This window comes from Scyliorhinus torazame, chromosome 22 (genome assembly GCF_047496885.1).
Source record: "Scyliorhinus torazame isolate Kashiwa2021f chromosome 22, sScyTor2.1, whole genome shotgun sequence".
Taxonomy (NCBI): domain Eukaryota; kingdom Metazoa; phylum Chordata; class Chondrichthyes; order Carcharhiniformes; family Scyliorhinidae; genus Scyliorhinus; species Scyliorhinus torazame.
This window is the reverse complement of record NC_092728.1, coordinates 3105317-3125567: the sequence shown is the minus strand read 5'-3', so window position 1 is coordinate 3125567 and position 20251 is coordinate 3105317. Positions and strand designations below refer to the sequence as shown.

The 20251-nt window shown below is 54.5% G+C and overlaps 2 protein-coding genes across 2 annotated transcripts in view; one reads left to right on the top strand and one right to left on the bottom strand.

The window, feature by feature from the left end:
• Window positions 1-20251, top strand: part of LOC140399406 (rho guanine nucleotide exchange factor 3-like) — a 930630-nt gene that overhangs the window by 520620 nt on the left and 389759 nt on the right. The window lies entirely within an intron of this gene.
• The window catches only part of LOC140399382 (dynamin-1-like protein), a 223379-nt gene that overhangs the window by 115328 nt on the left and 87800 nt on the right, over window positions 1-20251 (bottom strand). Inside the window, 3 exon segments of the mRNA XM_072488968.1 lie at window positions 1915-2001; window positions 15586-15657; window positions 16886-16932. Of these exon segments, the coding sequence (XP_072345069.1) occupies window positions 1915-2001; window positions 15586-15657; window positions 16886-16932 (206 nt within the window).

Genomic DNA, 20251 nt, shown 5'->3' with positions numbered 1-20251 from the left:
GACAGGTACAGCACGGGGTTAGATACAGAGTAAAGCTCCCTCTACACTGTCCCCATCAAACACTCCCAGGACAGGTACAGCACGGGGTTAGATACAGAGTAAAGCTCCCTCGACACAGTCCCCATCAAACACTCCCAGGACAGGTACAGCACGGGGTTAGATACAGAGTAAAGCTCCCTCGACACTGTCCCCATCAAACACTCTCAGGACAGGTACAGCACGGGGTTAGATACAGAGTAAAGCTCCCTCGACACTGTCCCCATCAAACACTCCCAGGACAGGTACAGCACGGGGTTAGATACAGAGTAAAGCTCCCTCTACACTGTCCCCATGAAACACTCTCAGGACAGGTACAGCACGGGGTCAAAGACAGAGTAAAGCTCCCTCTACACTGTCCCCATCAAACACTCTCAGGACAGGTACAGCACGGGGTTAGATACAGAGTAAAGCTCCCTCTACACTGTCCCCATCAAACACTCCCAGGACAGGTACAGCACGGGGTTAGATACAGAGTAAAGCTCCCTCCAGACTGTCCCCATCAAACATTCCCAGGACAGGTACAGCACGGGGTAAGATACAGAGTAAAGCTCCCTATACACTGTCCCCATCAAACACTCCCACGACAGGTACAGCACGGGGTTAGATACAGAGTAAAGCTCCCTCTACACTGTCCCCATCAAACACGCCCAGGACAGGTACAGCACGGGGTTAGATACAGAGTAAAGCTCCCTTCGCACTGTCCCCATCAAACACTCCCAGGACAGGTACAGCACGGGGTTAGATACAGAGTAAAGCTCCCTCTACACTGTCCCCATCAAACACTCCCAGGACAGGTACAGCACGGGGTTAGATACAGAGTAAAGCTCCCTCTGCACTGTCCCCATCAAACACTCCCAGGACAAGTACAGCACGGGGTTAGATACAGAGTAAAGCTCCCCCTACACTGTCCCCATCAAACACTCCCAGGACAGGTACAGCACGGGGTTAGATACAGAGTAAAGCTCCCTCTACACTGTCCCCATCAAACACTCCCAGGACAGGCACAGCACGGGGTTAGATACAGAGTAAAGCTCCCTCTACACGGTGTGGGAAAGCAGGGCAGTTTACATCCAGCTTCCCCCTCGCCTTCTCCATGACAACATCCTCTCAACATCCCCCCCTGTCAAGTCCCCTCAGGATTTGATCCTTTAAGTGTCCCTTTAATAAAGTTTTTTGTCTTATCGCATGGCTTCAGTGATGTCATTGTGAGGGTGGAGCTGGGCTGTGGCTCTGTGGGGCTTTTGGTTTTGCTTTCAGTTTGTTTTGACTGCTGTGGGCTACAGTCAGAGAAAATAAGTGTTTGGCCTGTCTCACTCTCTATTTTCATTTTAATTGCTCCAGGAAAAAAAAATTTGATTATAGCTACCTGCTGTTTTGGTCACGTAAAAGATATAATTTGCTTTGTGGAAGGGTTTGAACCAGCTGGTGACACGAGGTCAGAATCTCCGGAAAAGCCAATCTTATTCACGTGGGAATGCAGAGTGCTCGGCCACGCCCTTGAAAAGGGGGTTTTGGTTGATGGGATTTTGTTTCTGAATTGGAACAGTTAAGGGGGAAGTGTTATACAGAGAAGACTGTCGCTGTGGGGTATCTTTGTGCTTGCAATTGAAAAAACATTCTTGCCGTATTTATATAAATGTTAACTAAGTTCTTAGAATAAACCTTGTTTTGATTAAAGTGTCTGGGAAGACTGTTGAATCACCCCTGCAGCGAAGACTCTTGTGCTCATCCTAGTCAAATACAACAAAGTTATAAGTCAGGTGAACTCCCTCCCTCCCTCCTACTCCTCCTCCACCATCCCTCCCTCCTCCATCATCCCTCCCCCAATCTCTGCGGGCACCAGGAGTGAATGGCACAGTCACAGCACTCACTCACCTTGGTGATGCCGGGCAGGTCAATGAGGGTCAGGTTCAGGACACTTGGTGAGTAAATCCTCAAGTGAATGGGTTGTGGACTGATCCCCTAGAAAACAATCAGAGAAAGGTTGATGTTTAGCTGCTGTCAGTAACTGAATAATGCTCAGCTTCAGAACTCAGGTGCTGTCATAGGCCAGCATCCGGCCCGTGACCCCGGGAGCGGCCAGCATCCGGCCCGTGACCCCGGGAGCGGCCAGCATCCGGCCCGTGACCCCGGGAGCGGCCAGCATCCGGCCCGTGACCCCGGGAGCGGCCAGCATCCGGCCCGTGACCCCGGGAGCGGCCAGCATCCGGCCCGTGACCCCGGGAGCGGCCAGCATCCGGCCAGTGACCCCGGGAGCGGCCAGCATCCGGCCCGTGACCCCGGGAGCGGCCAAATCCCGAACGTGACCCCGGGGGTGTCCAGCATCCGGCCCGTGACCCCGGGAGCGGCCAGCATCCGGCCCGTGACCCCGGGAGCGGCCAGCATCCGGCCCGTGACCCCGGGAGCGTCCAAATCCCGAACGTGACCCCGCGAGCGGCCAGCACCCGGCCAGTGACCCCGGGAGCGGCCAGCACCCGGCCAGTGACCCCGGGAGCGGCCAGCATCTGGCCCGTGACCCCGGGAGCGGACAGCATCCGGCCCGTGACCCCGGGAGTGGCCAGCATCCGGCCAGTGACCCCGGGAGTGGCCAGCATCCGGCCAGTGACCCCGGGAGCGGCAGGATCCGGCCCGTGACCCCGGGAGTGGCCAGAATCCGGCCCGTGACCCCGGGAGTGGCCAGAATCCAGCCCATGACCCCGGGAGCGGCCAGCATCCGGCCCGTGACCCCGGGAGTGGCCAGCATCCGGCCCGTGACCCCGGGAGCGTCCAAATCCCGAACGTGACCCCGGGAGCGGCCAGCACCCGGCCAGTGACCCCGGGAGCGGCCAGAATCCGGCCAGTGACCCCGGGAGCGGCCAGCATCCGGCCCGTGACCCCGGGAGCGGCCAGCATCCGGCCCGTGATCCCGGGAGTGGCCAGAATCCGGCCCGTGACCCCGGGAGTGGCCAGAATCCGGCCCGTGACCCCGGGAGCGGCCAGCATCCGGCCCGTGACCCCGGGAGCGGCCAGCATCCGGCCCGTGACCCCGGGAGCGGCCAGCATCCGGCCCGTGTCCCCGGGAGTGGCCAGAATCCGGCCCGTGACCCCGGGAGTGGCCAGAATCCGGCCCGTGACCCCGGGAGCGGCCAGCATCCGGCCCGTGACCCCGGGAGTGGCCAGCATCCAGCCCGTGACCCCGGGAGCGTCCAAATCCTGAACGTGACCCCGGGAGCGGCCAGCATCCGGCCCGTGACCCCGGGAGCGGCCAGCATCCGGCCCGTGACCCCGGGAGCGGCCAGCATCCGGCCCGTGACCCCGGGAGCGTCCAAATCCCGAACGTGACCCCGGGAGTGGCCAGCATCCGGCCCGTGACCCCGGGAGCGGCCAGAATCCGGCCCGTGACCCCGGGAGTGGCCAGAACCCGGCCCGTGACCCCAGAAGCGGCCAACTCCCAACCTGTGACCCTAAGAATGGCCAACCCCCGAGATGTGACCCCAGGAGCGGCCAGCATCCGGCCTGTGACCCCGGGAACGGCCAGCATCCGGCCCGTGACCCCGGGAGCGGCCAGCATCCGGCCCGTGACCCCGGGAGCGGCCAGCATCCGGCCCGTGACCCCGGGAGTGGCCAGCATCCGGCCAGTGACCCCGGGAGCGGCCAGCATCCGGCCCGTGACCCCGGGAGCGTCCAAATCCCGAACGTGACCCCGGGAGCGTCCAAATCCCGAACGTGACCCCGGGAGCGGCCAGCATCCGCCCGTGACCCCGGGAGCGGCCAGCATCCGGCCCATGACCCCGGGAGCGGCCAGCATCCGACCGGTGACCCTGGGAGTGGCCAGAATCCGGCCCGTGACCCCAGGAGTGGCCAGCATCCAGCACGTGACCCCGGGAGTGGCCAAATCCTGAACCGTGACCCCGGGAGTGGCCAGCACCGGCCCATGAACCCAGAGCGGCCAATTCCCGACCAGTGACCCCAGAAGCGGCCAACTCCCAACCTGTGACCCTAAGAATGGCCAACCCCCGAGATGTGACCCCAGGAGCGGCCAGCATCCGGCTTGTGACCCTGGGAGTTGCCAACTCCAGGTCAGTTACTCAGACAGAGTTGATCACTGCCGGTCAGTTACTCAGACAGAGTTGATCACTGCCGGTCAGTTACTCAGGGTGAGTTGATCACTGCCGGTCAGTTACTCAGGGTGAGTTGATCACTGCCGGTCAGTTACTCAGACAGAGTTGATCACAGCCGTTCAGTTACTCAGGGAGAGTTGATCACTGCCGGTCAGTTACTCAGGGAGAGTTGATCACAGCCGGTCAGTTACTCAGAGAGAGTTGATCACAGCCGGTCAGTTACTCAGGGAGATTTGATCACTGCCGGTCAGTTACTCAGACAGAGTTGATCACTGCCGGTCAGTTACTCAGACAGAGTTGATCACTGCCGGTCAGTTACTCAGGGAGAGTTGATCACTGCCGGTCAGTTACTCAGACAGAGTTGATCACTGCCGGTCAGTTACTCAGGGTGAGTTGATCACTGCCGGTCAGTTACTCAGGGTGAGTTGATCACTGCCGGTCAGTTACTCAGACAGAGTTGATCACAGCCGGTCAGTTACTCAGGGAGAGTTGATCACAGCCGGTCAGTTACTCAGACAGAGTTAATCACAGCCGGTCAGTTACTCAGGGGGAGTTGATCACTGCCGGTCAGTTACTCAGGGTGAGTTGATCACTGCCGGTCAGTTACTCAGGGGGAGTTGATCACTGCCGGTCAGTTACTCAGGGTGAGTTGATCACTGCCGGTCAGTTACTCAGGGTGAGTTGATCACTGCCGGTCAGTTACTCAGACAGAGTTGATCACAGCCGTTCAGTTACTCAGGGAGAGTTGATCACTGCCGGTCAGTTACTCAGGGAGAGTTGATCACAGCCGGTCAGTTACTCAGAGAGAGTTGATCACAGCCGGTCAGTTACTCAGGGAGATTTGATCACTGCCGGTCAGTTACTCAGACAGAGTTGATCACTGCCGGTCAGTTACTCAGACAGAGTTGATCACTGCCGGTCAGTTACTCAGGGAGAGTTGATCACTGCCGGTCAGTTACTCAGACAGAGTTGATCACTGCCGGTCAGTTACTCAGGGTGAGTTGATCACTGCCGGTCAGTTACTCAGGGTGAGTTGATCACTGCCGGTCAGTTACTCAGACAGAGTTGATCACAGCCGGTCAGTTACTCAGGGAGAGTTGATCACAGCCGGTCAGTTACTCAGACAGAGTTAATCACAGCCGGTCAGTTACTCAGGGAGAGTTGATCACAGCCGGTCAGTTACTCAGACAGAGTTAATCACAGCCGGTCAGTTACTCAGGGAGAGTTAATCACAGCCGGTCAGTTACTCAGGGAGAGTTGATCACTGCCGGTCAGTTACTCAGGGAGAGTTAATCACAGTCGGTCAGTTACTCAGACAGAGTTGATCACAGCCGGTCAGTTACTCAGGGAGAGTTAATCACAGCCGGTCAGTTACTCAGGGAGAGTTGATCACTGCCGGTCAGTTACTCAGACAGAGTTGATCACTGCCGGTCAGTTACTCAGACAGAGTTGATCACTGCCGGTCAGTTACTCAGGGTGAGTTGATCACTGCCGGTCAGTTACTCAGACAGAGTTGATCACTGCCGGTCAGTTACTCAGACAGAGTTGATCACAGCCGGTCAGTTACTCAGGGAGAGTTGATCACAGCCGGTCAGTTACTCAGGGAGAGTTGATCACTGCCGGTCAGTTACTCAGGGAGAGTTGATCACTGCCGGTCAGTTACTCAGGGAGAGTTGATCACTGCCGGTCAGTTACTCAGACAGAGTTGATCACAGCCGGTCAGTTACTCAGGATGAGTTGATCACTGCCAGTCAGTTACTCAGACAGAGTTGATCACAGCCGGTCAGTTACTCAGGGTGAGTTGATCACTGCCGGTCAGTTACTCAGACAGAGCTGATCACTGCTGGTCAGTTACTCAGACAGAGTTGATCACAGCCGGTCAGTTACTCAGGGAGAGTTGATCACTGCCGGTCAGTTACTCAGACAGAGCTGATCACTGCTGGTCAGTTACTCAGACAGAGTTGATCACAGCCGGTCAGTTACTCAGGGAGAGTTGATCACTGCCGGTCAGTTACTCAGGGAGAGTTGATCACAGCCGGTCAGTTACTCAGACAGAGTTGATCACAGCCGGTCAGTTACTCAGACAGAGTTGATCACAGCCGGTCAGTTATTCAGGGAGAGTTGATCACAGCCGGTCAGTTACTCAGACAGAGTTGATCACAGCCGGTCAGTTACTCAGACAGAGTTGATCACTGCCGGTCAGTTACTCAGACAGAGTTGATCACAGCCAGTCAATTACTCAGACAGAGTTGATCACTGCCGGTCAGTTACTCAGGGAGAGTTGATCACAGCCGGTCAGTTACTCAGACAGAGTTGATCACAGCCGGTCAGTTACTCAGGGAGAGTTGATCACTGCCGGTCAGTTACTCAGGGAGAGTTGATCACTGCCGGTCAGTTACTCAGGGAGAGCTGATCACTGCCGGTCAGTTACTCAGACAGAGTTGATCACAGCCGGTCAGTTACTCAGGGAGAGTTGATCACTGCCGGTCAGTTACTCAGGGTGAGTTGATCACTGCCGGTCAGTTACTCAGACAGAGTTGATCACTGCCGGTCAGTTACTCAGACAGAGTTGATCACAGCCGGTCAGTTACTCAGGGAGAGTTGATCACAGCCGGTCAGTTACTCAGACAGAGTTTATCACAGCCGGTCAGTTACTCAGACAGAGTTGATCACTGCCGGTCAGTTACTCAGACAGAGTTGATCACTGCCGGTCAGTTACTCAGGGAGAGTTGATCACTGCCGGTCAGTTACTCAGACAGAGTTGATCACTGCCGGTCAGTTACTCAGGGAGAGTTGATCACTGCCGGTCAGTTACTCAGGGAGAGTTGATCACTGCCGGTCAGTTACTCAGGGAGAGTTGATCACTGCCGGTCAGTTACTCAGACAGAGTTGATCACTGCCGGTCAGTTACTCAGCCAGAGTTGATCACTGCCGGTCAGTTACTCAGACAGAGTTGATCACTGCCGGTCAGTTACTCAGGCAGAGTTGATCACAGCCGGTCAGTTACTCAGGGAGAGTTGATCACTGCCGGTCAGTTACTCAGACAGAGTTGATCACAGCCGGTCAGTTACTCAGGGAGAGTTGATCACAGCCGGTCAGTTACTCAGGGAGAGTTGATCACTGCTGGTCAGTTACTCAGGGAGAGTTGATCACTGCCGGTCAGTTACTCAGACAGAGTTGATCACTGCCGGTCAGTTACTCAGACAGAGTTCATCACAGCCGGTCAGTTACTCAGACAGAGTTTATCACAGCCGGTCAGTTACTCAGACAGAGTTGATCACTGCCGGTCAGTTACTCAGACAGAGTTGATCACTGCCGGTCAGTTACTCAGGGAGAGTTGATCACTGCCGGTCAGTTACTCAGACAGAGTTGATCACTGCCGGTCAGTTACTCAGGGAGAGTTGATCACTGCCGGTCAGTTACTCAGGGAGAGTTGATCACTGCCGGTCAGTTACTCAGGGAGAGTTGATCACTGCCGGCCAGTTACTCAGACAGAGTTGATCACAGCCGGTCAGTTACTCAGGGAGAGTTGATCACTGCCGGTCAGTTACTCAGGGTGAGTTGATCACTGCCGGTCAGTTACTCAGGGTGAGTTGATCACAGCCGGTCAGTTACTCAGACAGAGTTGATCACAGCCGGTCAGTTACTCAGGGAGAGTTGATCACTGCCGGTCAGTTACTCAGGGTGAGTTGATCACAGCCGGTCAGTTACTCAGACAGAGTTGATCACAGCCGGTCAGTTACTCAGGGAGAGTTGATCACAGCCGTTCAGTTACTCAGGGAGAGTTGATCACTGCCGGTCAGTTACTCAGGGAGAGTTGATCACTGCCGGTCAGTTACTCAGGGAGAGTTGATCACAGCCGGTCAGTTACTCAGACAGAGCTGATCACTGCCGTTCAGTTACTCGGGGTGAGTTGATCACAGCCGGTCAGTTACTCAGGGTGAGTTGATCACTGCCGGTCAGTTACTCAGGGAGAGTTGATCACTGCCGGTCAGTTACTCAGGGAGAGTTGATCACTGCCGGTCAGTTACTCAGGGAGAGTTGATCACTGCCGGTCAGTTACTCAGACAGAGTTGATCACTGCCGGTCAGTTACTCAGGGTGAGTTGATCACAGCCGGTCAGTTACTCAGGGAGAGTTGATCACTGCCGGTCAGTTACTCAGGGAGAGTTGATCACTGCCGGTCAGTTACTCAGGGAGAGTTGATCACTGCCGGTCAGTTACTCAGGGTGAGTTGATCACTGCCGGTCAGTTACTCAGACAGAGTTGATCACTGCCGGTCAGTTACTCAGACAGAGTTGATCACTGCTGGTCAGTTACTCAGGGAGAGTTGATCACTGCCGGTCAGTTACTCAGGGAGAGTTGATCACAGCCGGTCAGTTACTCAGACAGAGTTGATAACAGCCGGTCAGTTACTCAGGGAGAGTTGATCACTGCCGGTCAGTTACTCAGGGAGAGTTGATCACAGCCGGTCAGTTACTCAGACAGAGTTGATCACAGCCGGTCAGTTACTCAGACAGAGTTGATCACAGCCGGTCAGTTACTCAGACAGAGTTGATCACTGCTGGTCAGTTACTCAGACAGAGCTGATCACTGCCGGTCAGTTACTCAGGGAGAGTTGATCACTGCCGGTCAGTTACTCAGGGAGAGTTAATCACAGCCGGTCAGTTACACAGGGAGAACATAGAACATAGAAAAATACAGCACAGAACAGGCCCTTCGGCCCACAATGTTGTGCTGAACCTTTGTCCCAGATTAATCATAGATTATCATTGAATTTACAATGCAGAAGGAGGCCATTCAGCCTTCTGAGTCTGCACCGGCTCTTGGAAAGAGCACCCCACCCAAACTCAACACCTCCACCCAACACCAAGGGCAGTTTTGGACACTAAGGGCAATTTATCACGGCCAATCCACCTACCCTGCACATCTTTGGACTGTGGGAGGAAACCGGAGCACCTGGAGGAAACCCACGCAGACACGGGGAGGATGTGCAGACTCCGCACAGACAGTGACCCAAGCCGGAATCGAACCTGGGACCCTGGAGCTGTGAAGCAATTGTGCTATCCACAATGCTACCGTGCTGCCCTTAAGAACAAATAAATCTACACTATATCATTTTACCATAATCCATGTACCTATCCAATAGCCGCTTGAAGGTCCCTAATGTTTCCGACTCAACTACTTCCACAGGCAGTGCATTCCATGCCCCCACTACTCTCTGGGTAAAGAACCTACCTCTGACATCCCCCCTATATCTTCCACCTTTCACCTTAAATTTATGTCTCCTTGTAATGGTTTGTTCCACCCGGGGAAAGTCTCTGACTGTCTACTCTATCTATTCCCCTGATCATCTTATAAACCTCTATCAAGTCGCCCCTCATCCTTCTCCGCTCTAATGAGAAAAGGCCTAGCACCCTCAACATTTCCTCGCAAGACCTACTCTCCATTCCAGGCAACATCCTGGTAAATCTTCTTTGCACCTTTTCCAAAGCTTCCACATCCTTCCTATAATGAGGCGACCAGAACTGTACACAGTACTCCAAATGTGGCCTTACCAAAGTTTTGTACAGCTGCATCATCACCTCACGGCTCTTAAATTCAATCCCTCTGTTAATGAACGCGAGCACACCATAGGCCTTCTTCACAGCTCGATCCACTTGAGTGGCAACTTTCAAAGATGTATGAACGTAGACCCCAAGATCTCTCTGCTCCTCCACATTGCCAAGAACTCTACCGTTAACCCTGCATTCCGCATTCATATTTGTCCTTCCAAAATGGACAACCTCACACTTTTCAGGGTTAAACTCCATCTGCCACTTCTCAGCCCAGCTCTGCATCCTATCTATGTCTCTTTGCAGCCGACAACAGCCCTCCTTACTATCCACAACTCCACCAATCTTCGTATCGTCTGCAAATTTACTGACCCATCCTTCAACTCCCTCATCCAAGTCATTAATCAAAAACACAAACAGGAGAGGACCCAGAACTGATCCCTGCGGTACGCCACTGGTAACTGGGATCCAGGCTGAATATTTGCCATCCACCACCACTCTCTGACTTCTATCGGTTAGCCAGTTTGTTATCCAACTGGCCAAATTTCCCACTATCCCATGCCTCCTTACTTTCTGCAGAAGCCTACCATGGGGAACCTTATCAAATGCCTTACTAAAATCCATGTACACTACATCCACTGCTTTACCTTCATCCACATGCTTGGTCACCTCCTCAAAGAATTCAATAAGATTTGTAAGGCAAGACCTACCCCTCACAAATCCGTGCTGACTATCCCTAATCAAGCAGTGTATTTCCAGATGCTCAGAAATCCTATCCTTCAGTACCCTTTCCATTACTTTGCCTACCACCGAAGTAAGACTAACTGGCCTGTAATTCCCAGGGTTATCCCTAGTCCCTTTTTTGAACAGGGGCACGACATTCGCCACTCTCCAATCCCCTGGTACCACCCCTGTTGACAGCGAGGACGAAAAGATCATTGCCAACGGCTCTGCAATTTCATCTCTTGCTTCCCATAGAATCCTTGGATATATCCCGTCAGGCCCGGGGGACTTGTCTATCCTCAAGTTTTTCAAAATGCCCAACACATCTTCCTTCCTAACAAGTATTTCCTCGAGCTTACCAGTCTGTTTCACACTGTCCTCTCCAACAATATCGCCCCTCTCAATTGTAAATACAGAAGAAAAGTACTCGTTCAAGACCTCTCCTATCTCTTCAGACTCAATACACAATCTCCCGCTACTGTCCTTGATCGGACCTACCCTCACTCTAGTCATTCTCATATTTCTCACATATGTGTAAAAGGCCTTAGGGTTTTCCTTGATCCTACCCGCCAAAGATTGTTCATGCCCTCTCTTAGCTCTCCTAATCCCTTTCTTCAGTTCCCTCCTGGCTATCTTGTATCCCTCCAATGCCCTGTCTGAACCTCGTTTCCTCAGCCTTACATAAGTCTCCTTTTTCCTCTTAACAAGACATTCAACCTCTCTTGTCAACCATGGTTCCCTCACTCGACCATCTCTTCCCTGCCTGACAGGGACATACATATCAAGGACATGTAGTACCTGTTCCTTGAACAAGTTCCACATTTCACTTGTGTCCTTCCCTGACAGCCTATGTTCCCAACTTATGCACTTCAATTCTTGTCTGACAACATCGTATTTACCCTTCCCCCAATTGTAAACCTTGCCCTGTTGCACGCACCTATCCCTCTCCATTACTAAAGTGAAAGTCACAGAATTGTGGTCACTATCTCCAAAATGCTCCCCCACTAACAAATCTATCACTTGCCCTGGTTCATTACCAAGTACTGAATCCAATATTGCCCCTCCTCTGGTCGGACAATCTACATACTGTGTTAGAAAAGCTTCCTGGACACACTGCACAAACACCACCCCATCCAAACTATTTGATCTAAAGAGTTTCCACTCAATGTTTGGGAAGTTAAAGTCACCCATGACTACTACCCTGAGACTTCTGCAGCTTTCCAAAATCTGTTTCCCAATCTGTTCCTCCACATCTCTGCTACTATTGGGGGGCCTATAGAAAACTCCTAACAAGGTGGCTGCTCCTTTCCTATTTCTGACTTCAACCCATACTACCTCAGTAGGCAGATCCTCCTCGAACTACCTTTCTGCAGCTGTTATACTAACTGTAATTAACAATGCCACCGCCCCCCCCCCCCCCCACCTCTTTTACCACCCTCCCTAATCTTATTGAAACATCTATAAGCAGGGACCTCCAACAACCATTTCTGCCCCTCTTCTATCCAAGTTTCCGTGATGGCCACCACATCGTAGTCCCAAGTACCGATCCATGCCTTAAGTTCACCCACCTTATTCCTGATGCTTCTTGCGTTGAAGTATACACACTTCAACCCATCTCCGTGCCTGCAAATACTCTCCTTTGTCAGTGTTCCCTTCCCCACTGCCTCATTACAAGCTTTGGCGTCCTGAATATAGGCTACCTTAGTTGCTGGACTACAAATCCGGTTCCCATTCCCCTGCCAAATTAGTTTAAACCCTCCCGAAGAGTACTAGAAAACCTCCCTCCCAGGATATTGGTGCCCCTCTGGTTCAGATGCAACCCGTCCTGCTTGTACAGGTCCCACCTTCCCCAGAATGCGCTCCAATTATCCAAATACCTGAAGCCCTCCCTCCTACACCATTCCTGCAGCCACGTGTTCAGCTGCACTCTCTCCCTATTCCTAGCCTCGCTATCACGTGGCACCGGCAACAAACCAGAGATGACAACTCTGTCTGTCCTGGCTTTCAACTTCCAGCCTAACTCCCTAAACTTGTTTATTACCTCCACACCCCTTTTCCTACCTATGTCGTTGGTACCAATGTTCACCACGACTTCTGGCTGCTCCCCCTCCCCCTTAAGGATCATGAAGACACGATCCGAGACATCCCTGGCCCTGGCACCCGGGAGGCAACATACCTTCCGGGAGTCTCGCTCGCGACCACAGAATCTCCTATCTATTCCCCTAACCATTGAATCTCCTACAACTATTGCTTTTCTATTCTCCCCCCTTCCCTTCTGAGCCCCAGAGCCAGACTCAGTGCCAGAGACCTGGCCGCTAGGGCCTTCCCCCGGTAGGTCATCCCCCCCAACAGCATCCAAAACGGTATACTTGTTTTGAAGGGGAACGGCCACGAGGGATCCCTGCACTGTCTGCCTGTTTGTTTTTTTCCCCGACTGTAACCCAGCTATTCTTGTCCTGTACCTTGCGTGTGGTTACCTCCCTGTAACTCTTCTCAATCACCCCCTCTTGCCACCACATCGTCGTCCCAAGTACCGATCCATGCCTTAAGTTCACCCACCTTATTCCTGATGCTTCTTGCGTTGAAGTATACACACTTCAACCCATCTCCGTGCCTGCAAGTACTCTCCTTTGTCAGTGTTCCCTTCCCCACTGCCTCATTACATGCTTTGGCGTCCTGAATATCGGCTACCTTAGTTGCTGGACTACAAATCCGGTTCCCATTCCCCTGCAAAATTAGCTTAAACCCTCCCGAAGAGTACTAGAAAACCTCCCTCCCAGGATATTGGTGCCCCTCTGGTTCAGATGCAACCCGTCCTGCTTGTACAGGTCCCACCTTCCCCAGAATGCGCTCCAATTATCCAAATAATTGAGAGTTGATCACTGCCGGTCAGTTACTCAGGGAGAGCATAAGAACTAGGAGCAGGAGTAGGCCAACTGGCCCCTCGAGCCTGCGCCATTTAATGAGATCATGGCTGATTTTTTTGTGGACTCAGCTCCACTTTCCGGCCTGAACACCATAACCCTTAATCCCTTTATTCTTCAAAAAACTATCTATCTTTATCTTAAAAACATTTAATGAAGGAGCCTCTACTGCTTCACTGGGCAAGGAATTCCATAGATTCACAACCCTTTGGGTGAAGAAGTTCCTCCTAAACTCAGTCCTAAATCTACTTCCCCTTATTTTGAGGCTATGCCCCCTAGTTCTGCTTTCACCCGCCAGTGGAAACAACCTGCCCGCATCTATCCTATCTATTCCCTTCATAATTTTATATGTTTCTATAAGTTCCCCCCGCATCCTTCTAAATTCCAACGAGTACAGTCCCAGTCTACTCAACCTCTCCTCGTAATCCAACCCCTTCAACTCTGGGATTAACCTTGTGAATCTCCTCTGCACACCCTCCAGCGCCAGTACGTCCTTTCTCGGGTATGGAGACCAAAACTGAACACAATACTCCAGGTGTGGCCTCACTAACACCTTATACAATTGCAGCATAACCTCCCTAGTCTTAAACTCCATCCCTCTAGCAATGAAGGACAAAACTCCATTTGCCTTTTGAATCACCTGTTGCACCTGTAAACCAACTTTTTGCGACTCATGCACGAGCGCACCCAGGTCACTCTGCACAGCAGCATGTTTTAATATTTTATCATTTAAATAATAATCCCTTTTGCCGTTATTCTTACCAAAACGGATAACCTCACATTTGTCAACATTTGTATTCCATCTGCCAGACCCTAGCCCATTCACTTAGCCTATCCAAATCCTTCTGCAGACTTCCAGTATCCTCTGCACTTTTTGCTTTACCACTTATCTTAGTGTCGTCTGCAAACTTGGACACATTGCCCTTGGTCCCCAACTCCAAATCATCTATGTAAATTGTGAACAGTTGTGGGTCCAACACAGATCCCTGAGGGACACCACTAGCTACTGATTGCCAACCAGAGAAACACCCATTAATCCCCACTCTTTGCTTTCTATTAATTAACCAATCCTCTATCCATGCTACTACTTTCCCCTTCATGCCATGCATCTTTATCTTATGCAGCAACCTTTTGTGTGGCACCTTGTCAAAAGCTTTCTGGAAATCCAGATATACCACATCCATTGGCTCCCCGTTATCTACCGCACTGTTAATGTCCTCAAAAAATTCCACTAAATTCGTTAGGCACGACCTGCCCTTTATGAACCCATGCTGCGTCTGCCCAATGAGACAATTTCCATCCAGATGCCTCGCTATTTCTTCCTTGATGATAGATTCCAGCATCTTCCCTACTACCGAAGTTAAGCTCAATGGCCTATAATTACCCGCTTTCTGCCTACCTCCTTTTTTAAACAGTGGTGTCACGTTTGCTAATTTCCAATCCTCTGGGACCACCCCAGAGTCTAGTGAATTTTGGTAAATTATCACTAGTGCATTCGCAATTTCCCTAGCCATCTCTTTTAGCACTCTGGGATGCATTCCATCAGGTCCAGGAGACTTGTCTACCTTTAGCCCCATTAGCTTGCCCATCACTACCTCCTTAGTGATAACAATCCTCTCAAGGTCCTCACCTGTCATAGCCTCATTTCCATCAGTCACTGGCATGTTATTTGTGTCTTCCACTGTGAAGACTGACCCAAAAAACCTGTTCAGTTCCTCAGCCATTTCCTCATCTCCCATTATTAAATCTCCCTTCTCATCCTCTAAAGGACCAATATTTACCTTAGCCACTCTTTTTTGTTTTATATATTTGTAGAAACTTTTACTATCTGTTTTTATATTCGGAGCAAGTTTACTCTCATAATCTATCTTACTCTTCTTTATAGCTTTTTTAGTAGCTTTCTGTTGTCCCCTAAAGATTTCCCCGTCCTCCAGTCTCCCACTGATCTTTGCCACATTGTATGCTTGATCACTGCCGGTCAATTACACGGGGGTAGTTTTGGGAATATTGAGGCCTGTGCGGGTTCCTGTCCGGAGCAGGACACTGGGTACGGAATGGGCCCGACTGGGGAATCGGTGAACCTTGGTCGCGAGACTTGCTCCCTGTTGGCCGGGCGGACAGGCCTGAATGCACAGGAAGAGTTTCTTCACATGGCTGCTGTGTGGGAGATGCTGCAGTGTCTACACTCAGCAGGGGAAAGGTCACTGACATTCGGGACAGAGGCTCCACACGTTACTAACGCTACCTTGTTATTACCACTTGTCCGCTCTGTCTCACTCTCAATCTCCTGGCGAATCTCATCAAAATCAGTGAAAATCTGTGGAAACACGTTAACAAGTGTCATTAACACACACACACTGACGGAGGCCAGCACCCATACACCCTCGCGTTCACAGGGGAACCAACGCCCCCAACCACCAGCCCGCAGCCTCAGGCCAGCCCCATTTCCAATCCCAGTCGCTCACATAACCATTGAACACGCACCCAATCCGACAACACCTCCATCCCTCACAGCTTGCGTCGGTCGCAGCTCCCAGGCCTTGCCTGTTCCAGGGTGGTGGGGCAATGAGAGTGGAGGAGCGACAGGGAAGGTAAGAGCAAGGAGACGGGCGGTCCTTACCCCGGGGGGGCTGGACAGAGTGGAGGTGAGAGTGGAGGAGGGTCCTTGCCCCGGGGGGGCTGGACAGAGTGGAGGTGAGAGTGGAGGAGGGTCCTTGCCCCGGGGGGGCTGGACAGAGTGGAGGTGAGAGTGGAGGAGGGCCCTTGCCTCAGGGGGCTGGACAGAGTGGAGGTGAGAGTGGAGGAGGGTCCTTGCCCCGGGGGGGCTGGACAGAGTGGAGCTGAGAGTGGAGGAGGGCCCTTGCCCCGGGGGGGCTGGACAGAGTGGAGGTGAGAGTGGAGGAGGGTCCTTGCCCCGGGGGGGGGCTGGACAGAGTGGAGGTGAGAGTGGAGGAGGGTCCTTGCCCCGGGGGGGGGCTGGACAGAGTGGAGGTGAGAGTGGAGGAGGGTCCTTGCCCCGGGGGGGCTGGACAGAGTGGAGGTGAGAGTGGAGGAGGGTCCTTGCCCCGGGGGGGGCTGGACAGAGTGGAGGTGAGAGTGGAGGAGGGTCCTTGCCCCGGGGGGGCTGGACAGAGTGGAGGTGAGAGTGGAGGAGGGTCCTTGCCCCGGGGGGGCTGGACAGAGTGGAGGTGAGAGTGGAGGAGGGTCCTTGCCCCGGGGGGGCTGGACAGAGTGGAGGTGAGAGTGGAGGAGGGTCCTTGCCCCGGGGGGGCTGGACAGAGTGGAGGTGAGAGTGGAGGAGGGCCCTTGCCTCAGGGGGCTGGACAGAGTGGAGGTGAGAGTGGAGGAGGGTCCTTGCCCCGGGGGGGCTGGACAGAGTGGAGGTGAGAGTGGAGGAGGGTCCTTGCCCCGGGGGGGGCTGGACAGAGTGGAGGTGAGAGTGGAGGAGGGTCCTTGCCCCGGGGGGGCTGGACAGAGTGGAGGTGAGAGTGGAGGAGGGTCCTTGCCCCGGGGGGGCTGGACAGAGTGGAGGTGAGAGTGGTTACCTTGTCCTTGCACTGCAGAAACGTTCCCCACTCCTCTGGAACAATACCTGGGAACGGGAAACAACAACCGTCATCATCCGCTGAAACTGATCTGCTAACCCATCCCTGTATCCCCGAGTCAATACTCACTGTGCACAGCACGTCCCTCCCAATCCCCGTGTCCCAGAGTCAATACTCACAGTGCACAGCCCGTCCCTCCCAATCCCCGTCCCCGTATCCCAGAGTCAATACTCACAGTGCACAGCCCGTCCCTCCCAATCCCCGTCCCCGTATCCCAGAGTCAATACTCTCAGTGCACAGCCCGTCCCTCCCAAACCCCGACCCCGTATCCCAGAGTCAATACTCACAGTGCACAGCCCGTCCCTCCCAATCCCCGTCCCTGTATCCCAGAGTCAATACTCTCAGTGCACAGCCCCGTCCCTCCCAATCCCCGTCCCCGTGTCCCAGAGACAATACTCACAGTGCACAGCCCGTCCCTCCCAATCCCCGTCCCCGTGTCCCAGAGTCAATACTCTCAGTGCACAGCCCGTCCCTCCCAATCCCCGTCCCCGTGTCCCAGAGTCAATACTCACAGTGCACAGCCCATCCCTCCCAATCCCCGTCCCTGTGTCCCAGAGTCAATACTCACAGTGCACAGCCCGTCCCTCCCAATCCCAATCCCTGTGTCCCAGAGACAATACTCACAGTGCACAGCCCGTCCCTCCCAATCCCCGTCCCTGTGTCCCAGAGACAATACTCTCAGTGCACAGCCAGTCCCTCCCAATCCCAATCACTGTATCCCAGAGTCAATACTCACAGTGCACAGCCAGTCCCTCCCAATCCCAATCACTGTATCCCAGAGTCAATACTCACAGTGCACAGCCCGTCTCTCCCAATCCCCGTCCCCGTGTCCCAGAGTCAATACTCACAGAGCACAGCCCGTCTCTCCCAATCCCCGTCCCCGTGTCCCAGAGTCAATACTCTCAGTGCACAGCCCGTCCCTCCCAATCACCGTCCCCGTGTCCCAGAGTCAATACTCACAGTGCACAGCCCGTCTCTCCCAATCCCCGTCCCCGTGTCCCAGAGTCAATACTCACAGTGCACAGCCCGTCTCTCCCAATCCCCGTCCCCGTGTCCCAGAGTCAATACTCACAGTGCACAGCCCGTCCCTCCCAATCCCCGTCCCCGTGTCCCAGAGTCAATACTCACAGGGCACAGCCCGTCCCTCCCAATCCCCGTCCCCGTGTCCCAGAGTCAATACTCACAGTGCACAGCCCGTCCCTCCCAATCCCCGTCCCCGTGTCCCAGAGACAATACTCACAGTGCACAGCCCGTCCCTCCCAATCCCCGTCCCCGTGTCCCAGAGTCAATACTCACAGGGCACAGCCCGTCCCTCCCAATCCCCGTCCCCGTGTCCCAGAGTCAATACTCTCAGTGCACAGCCCGTCCCTCCCAATCCCCGTCCCTGTGTCCCAGAGACAATACTCTCAGTGCACAGCCCGTCCCTCCCAATCCCCGTCCCTGTGTCCCAGAGACAATACTCTCAGTGCACTGCCCCGTCCCTCCCAATCCCCGTCCCTGTGTCCCAGAGTCAATACTCACAGTGCACAGCCCGTCCCACCCAATCCCCGTCCCCGTGTCCCAGAGACAATACTCACAGTGCACAGCCCGTCCCTCCCAATCCCCGTCCCCGTGTCCCAGAGTCAATACTCACAGTGCACTGCCCCGTCCCTCCCAATCCCCGTCCCTGTGTCCCAGAGTCAATACTCACAGTGCACAGCCCGTCCCTCCCAATCCCCGTCCCTGTGTCCCAGAGTCAATACTCACGGTGCACAGCCCGTCTCTCCCAATCCCCGTCCCCATGTCCCAGAGACAATACTCACAGTGCACAGCCCGTCCCTCCCAATCCCCGTCCCCATGTCCCAGAGACAATACTCACAGGGCACAGCCCGTCTCTCCCAATCCCCGTGTCCCAGAGACAATACTCACAGTGCACAGCCCGTCCCTCCCAATCCCCGTCCCCGTGTCCCAGAGTCAATACTCACAGGGCACAGCCCGTCTCTCCCAATCCACGTCCCCGTGTCCCAGAGACAATACTCACAGTGCACAGCCCGTCTCTCCCAATCCCCGTCCCCGTGTCCCAGAGTCAATACTCACAGTGCACAGCCCGTCCCTCCCAATCCCCGTCCCCGTGTCCCAGAGTCAATACCCACAGTGCACAGCCCCGTCCCTCCCAATCCCCGTCCCCGTGTCCCAGAGACAATACTCACAGGGCACAGCCCGTCCCTCCCAATCCCCGTCCCCGTGTCCCAGAGTCAATACTCACAGTGCACAGCCCGTCCCTCCCAATCCCCGTCCCCGTGTCCCAGAGACAATACTCACAGTGCACAGCCCCGTCCCTCCCAATCCCCGTCCCTGTGTCCCAGAGACAATACTCACAGGGCACAGCCCGTCCCTCCCAATCCCCGTCCCCGTGTCCCAGAGTCAATACTCACAGTGCACAGCCCGTCCCTCCCAAACCCCGACCCCGTATCCCAGAGTCAATACTCTCAGTGCACAGCCCGTCCCTCCCAATCACCGTCCCCGTGTCCCAGAGACAATACTCACAGTGCACAGCCCGTCCCTCCCAATCCCCGTCCCCGTGTCCCAGAGTCAATACTCACAGTGCACAGCCCGTCCCTCCCAAACCCCGACCCCGTATCCCAGAGTCAATACTCTCAGTGCACAGCCCGTCCCTCCCAATCACCGTCCCCGTGTCCCAGAGACAATACTCTCAGTGCACAGCCCGTCCCTCCCAATCCCCGTCCCCGTGTCCCAGAGTCAATACTCACAGTGCACAGCCCCGTCCCTCCCAATCCCCGTCCCTGTGTCCCAGAGTCAATACTCACAGTGCACAGCCCCGTCCCTCCCAATCCCCGTCCCCGTGTCCCAGAGACAATACTCACAGTGCACAGCCCGTCCCTCCCAATCCCCGTCCCCCAGAGTCAATACTCTCAGTGCACAGCCCGTCCCTCCCAATCCCCGTCCCCGTGTCCCAGTGACAATACTCACAGTGCACAGCCCGTCCCTCCCAATCCCCGTCCCCGTGTCCCAGAGACAATACTCACAGTGCACAGCCCGTCCCTCCCAATCCCCGTCCCCGTGTCCCAGAGACAATACTCACAGTGCACAGCCCGTCCCTCCCAATCCCCGTCCCCGTGTCCCAGAGTCAATACTCACAGTGCACAGCCCGTCCCTCCCAATCCCCGTCCCCGTGTCCCAGAGTCAATACTCACAGGGCACAGCCCGTCCCTCCCAATCCCCGTCCCAGTGTCCCAGAGTCAATACTCACAGGGCACAGCCCGTCCCTCCCAATCCCCGTCCCCGTGTCCCAGAGTCAATACTCAC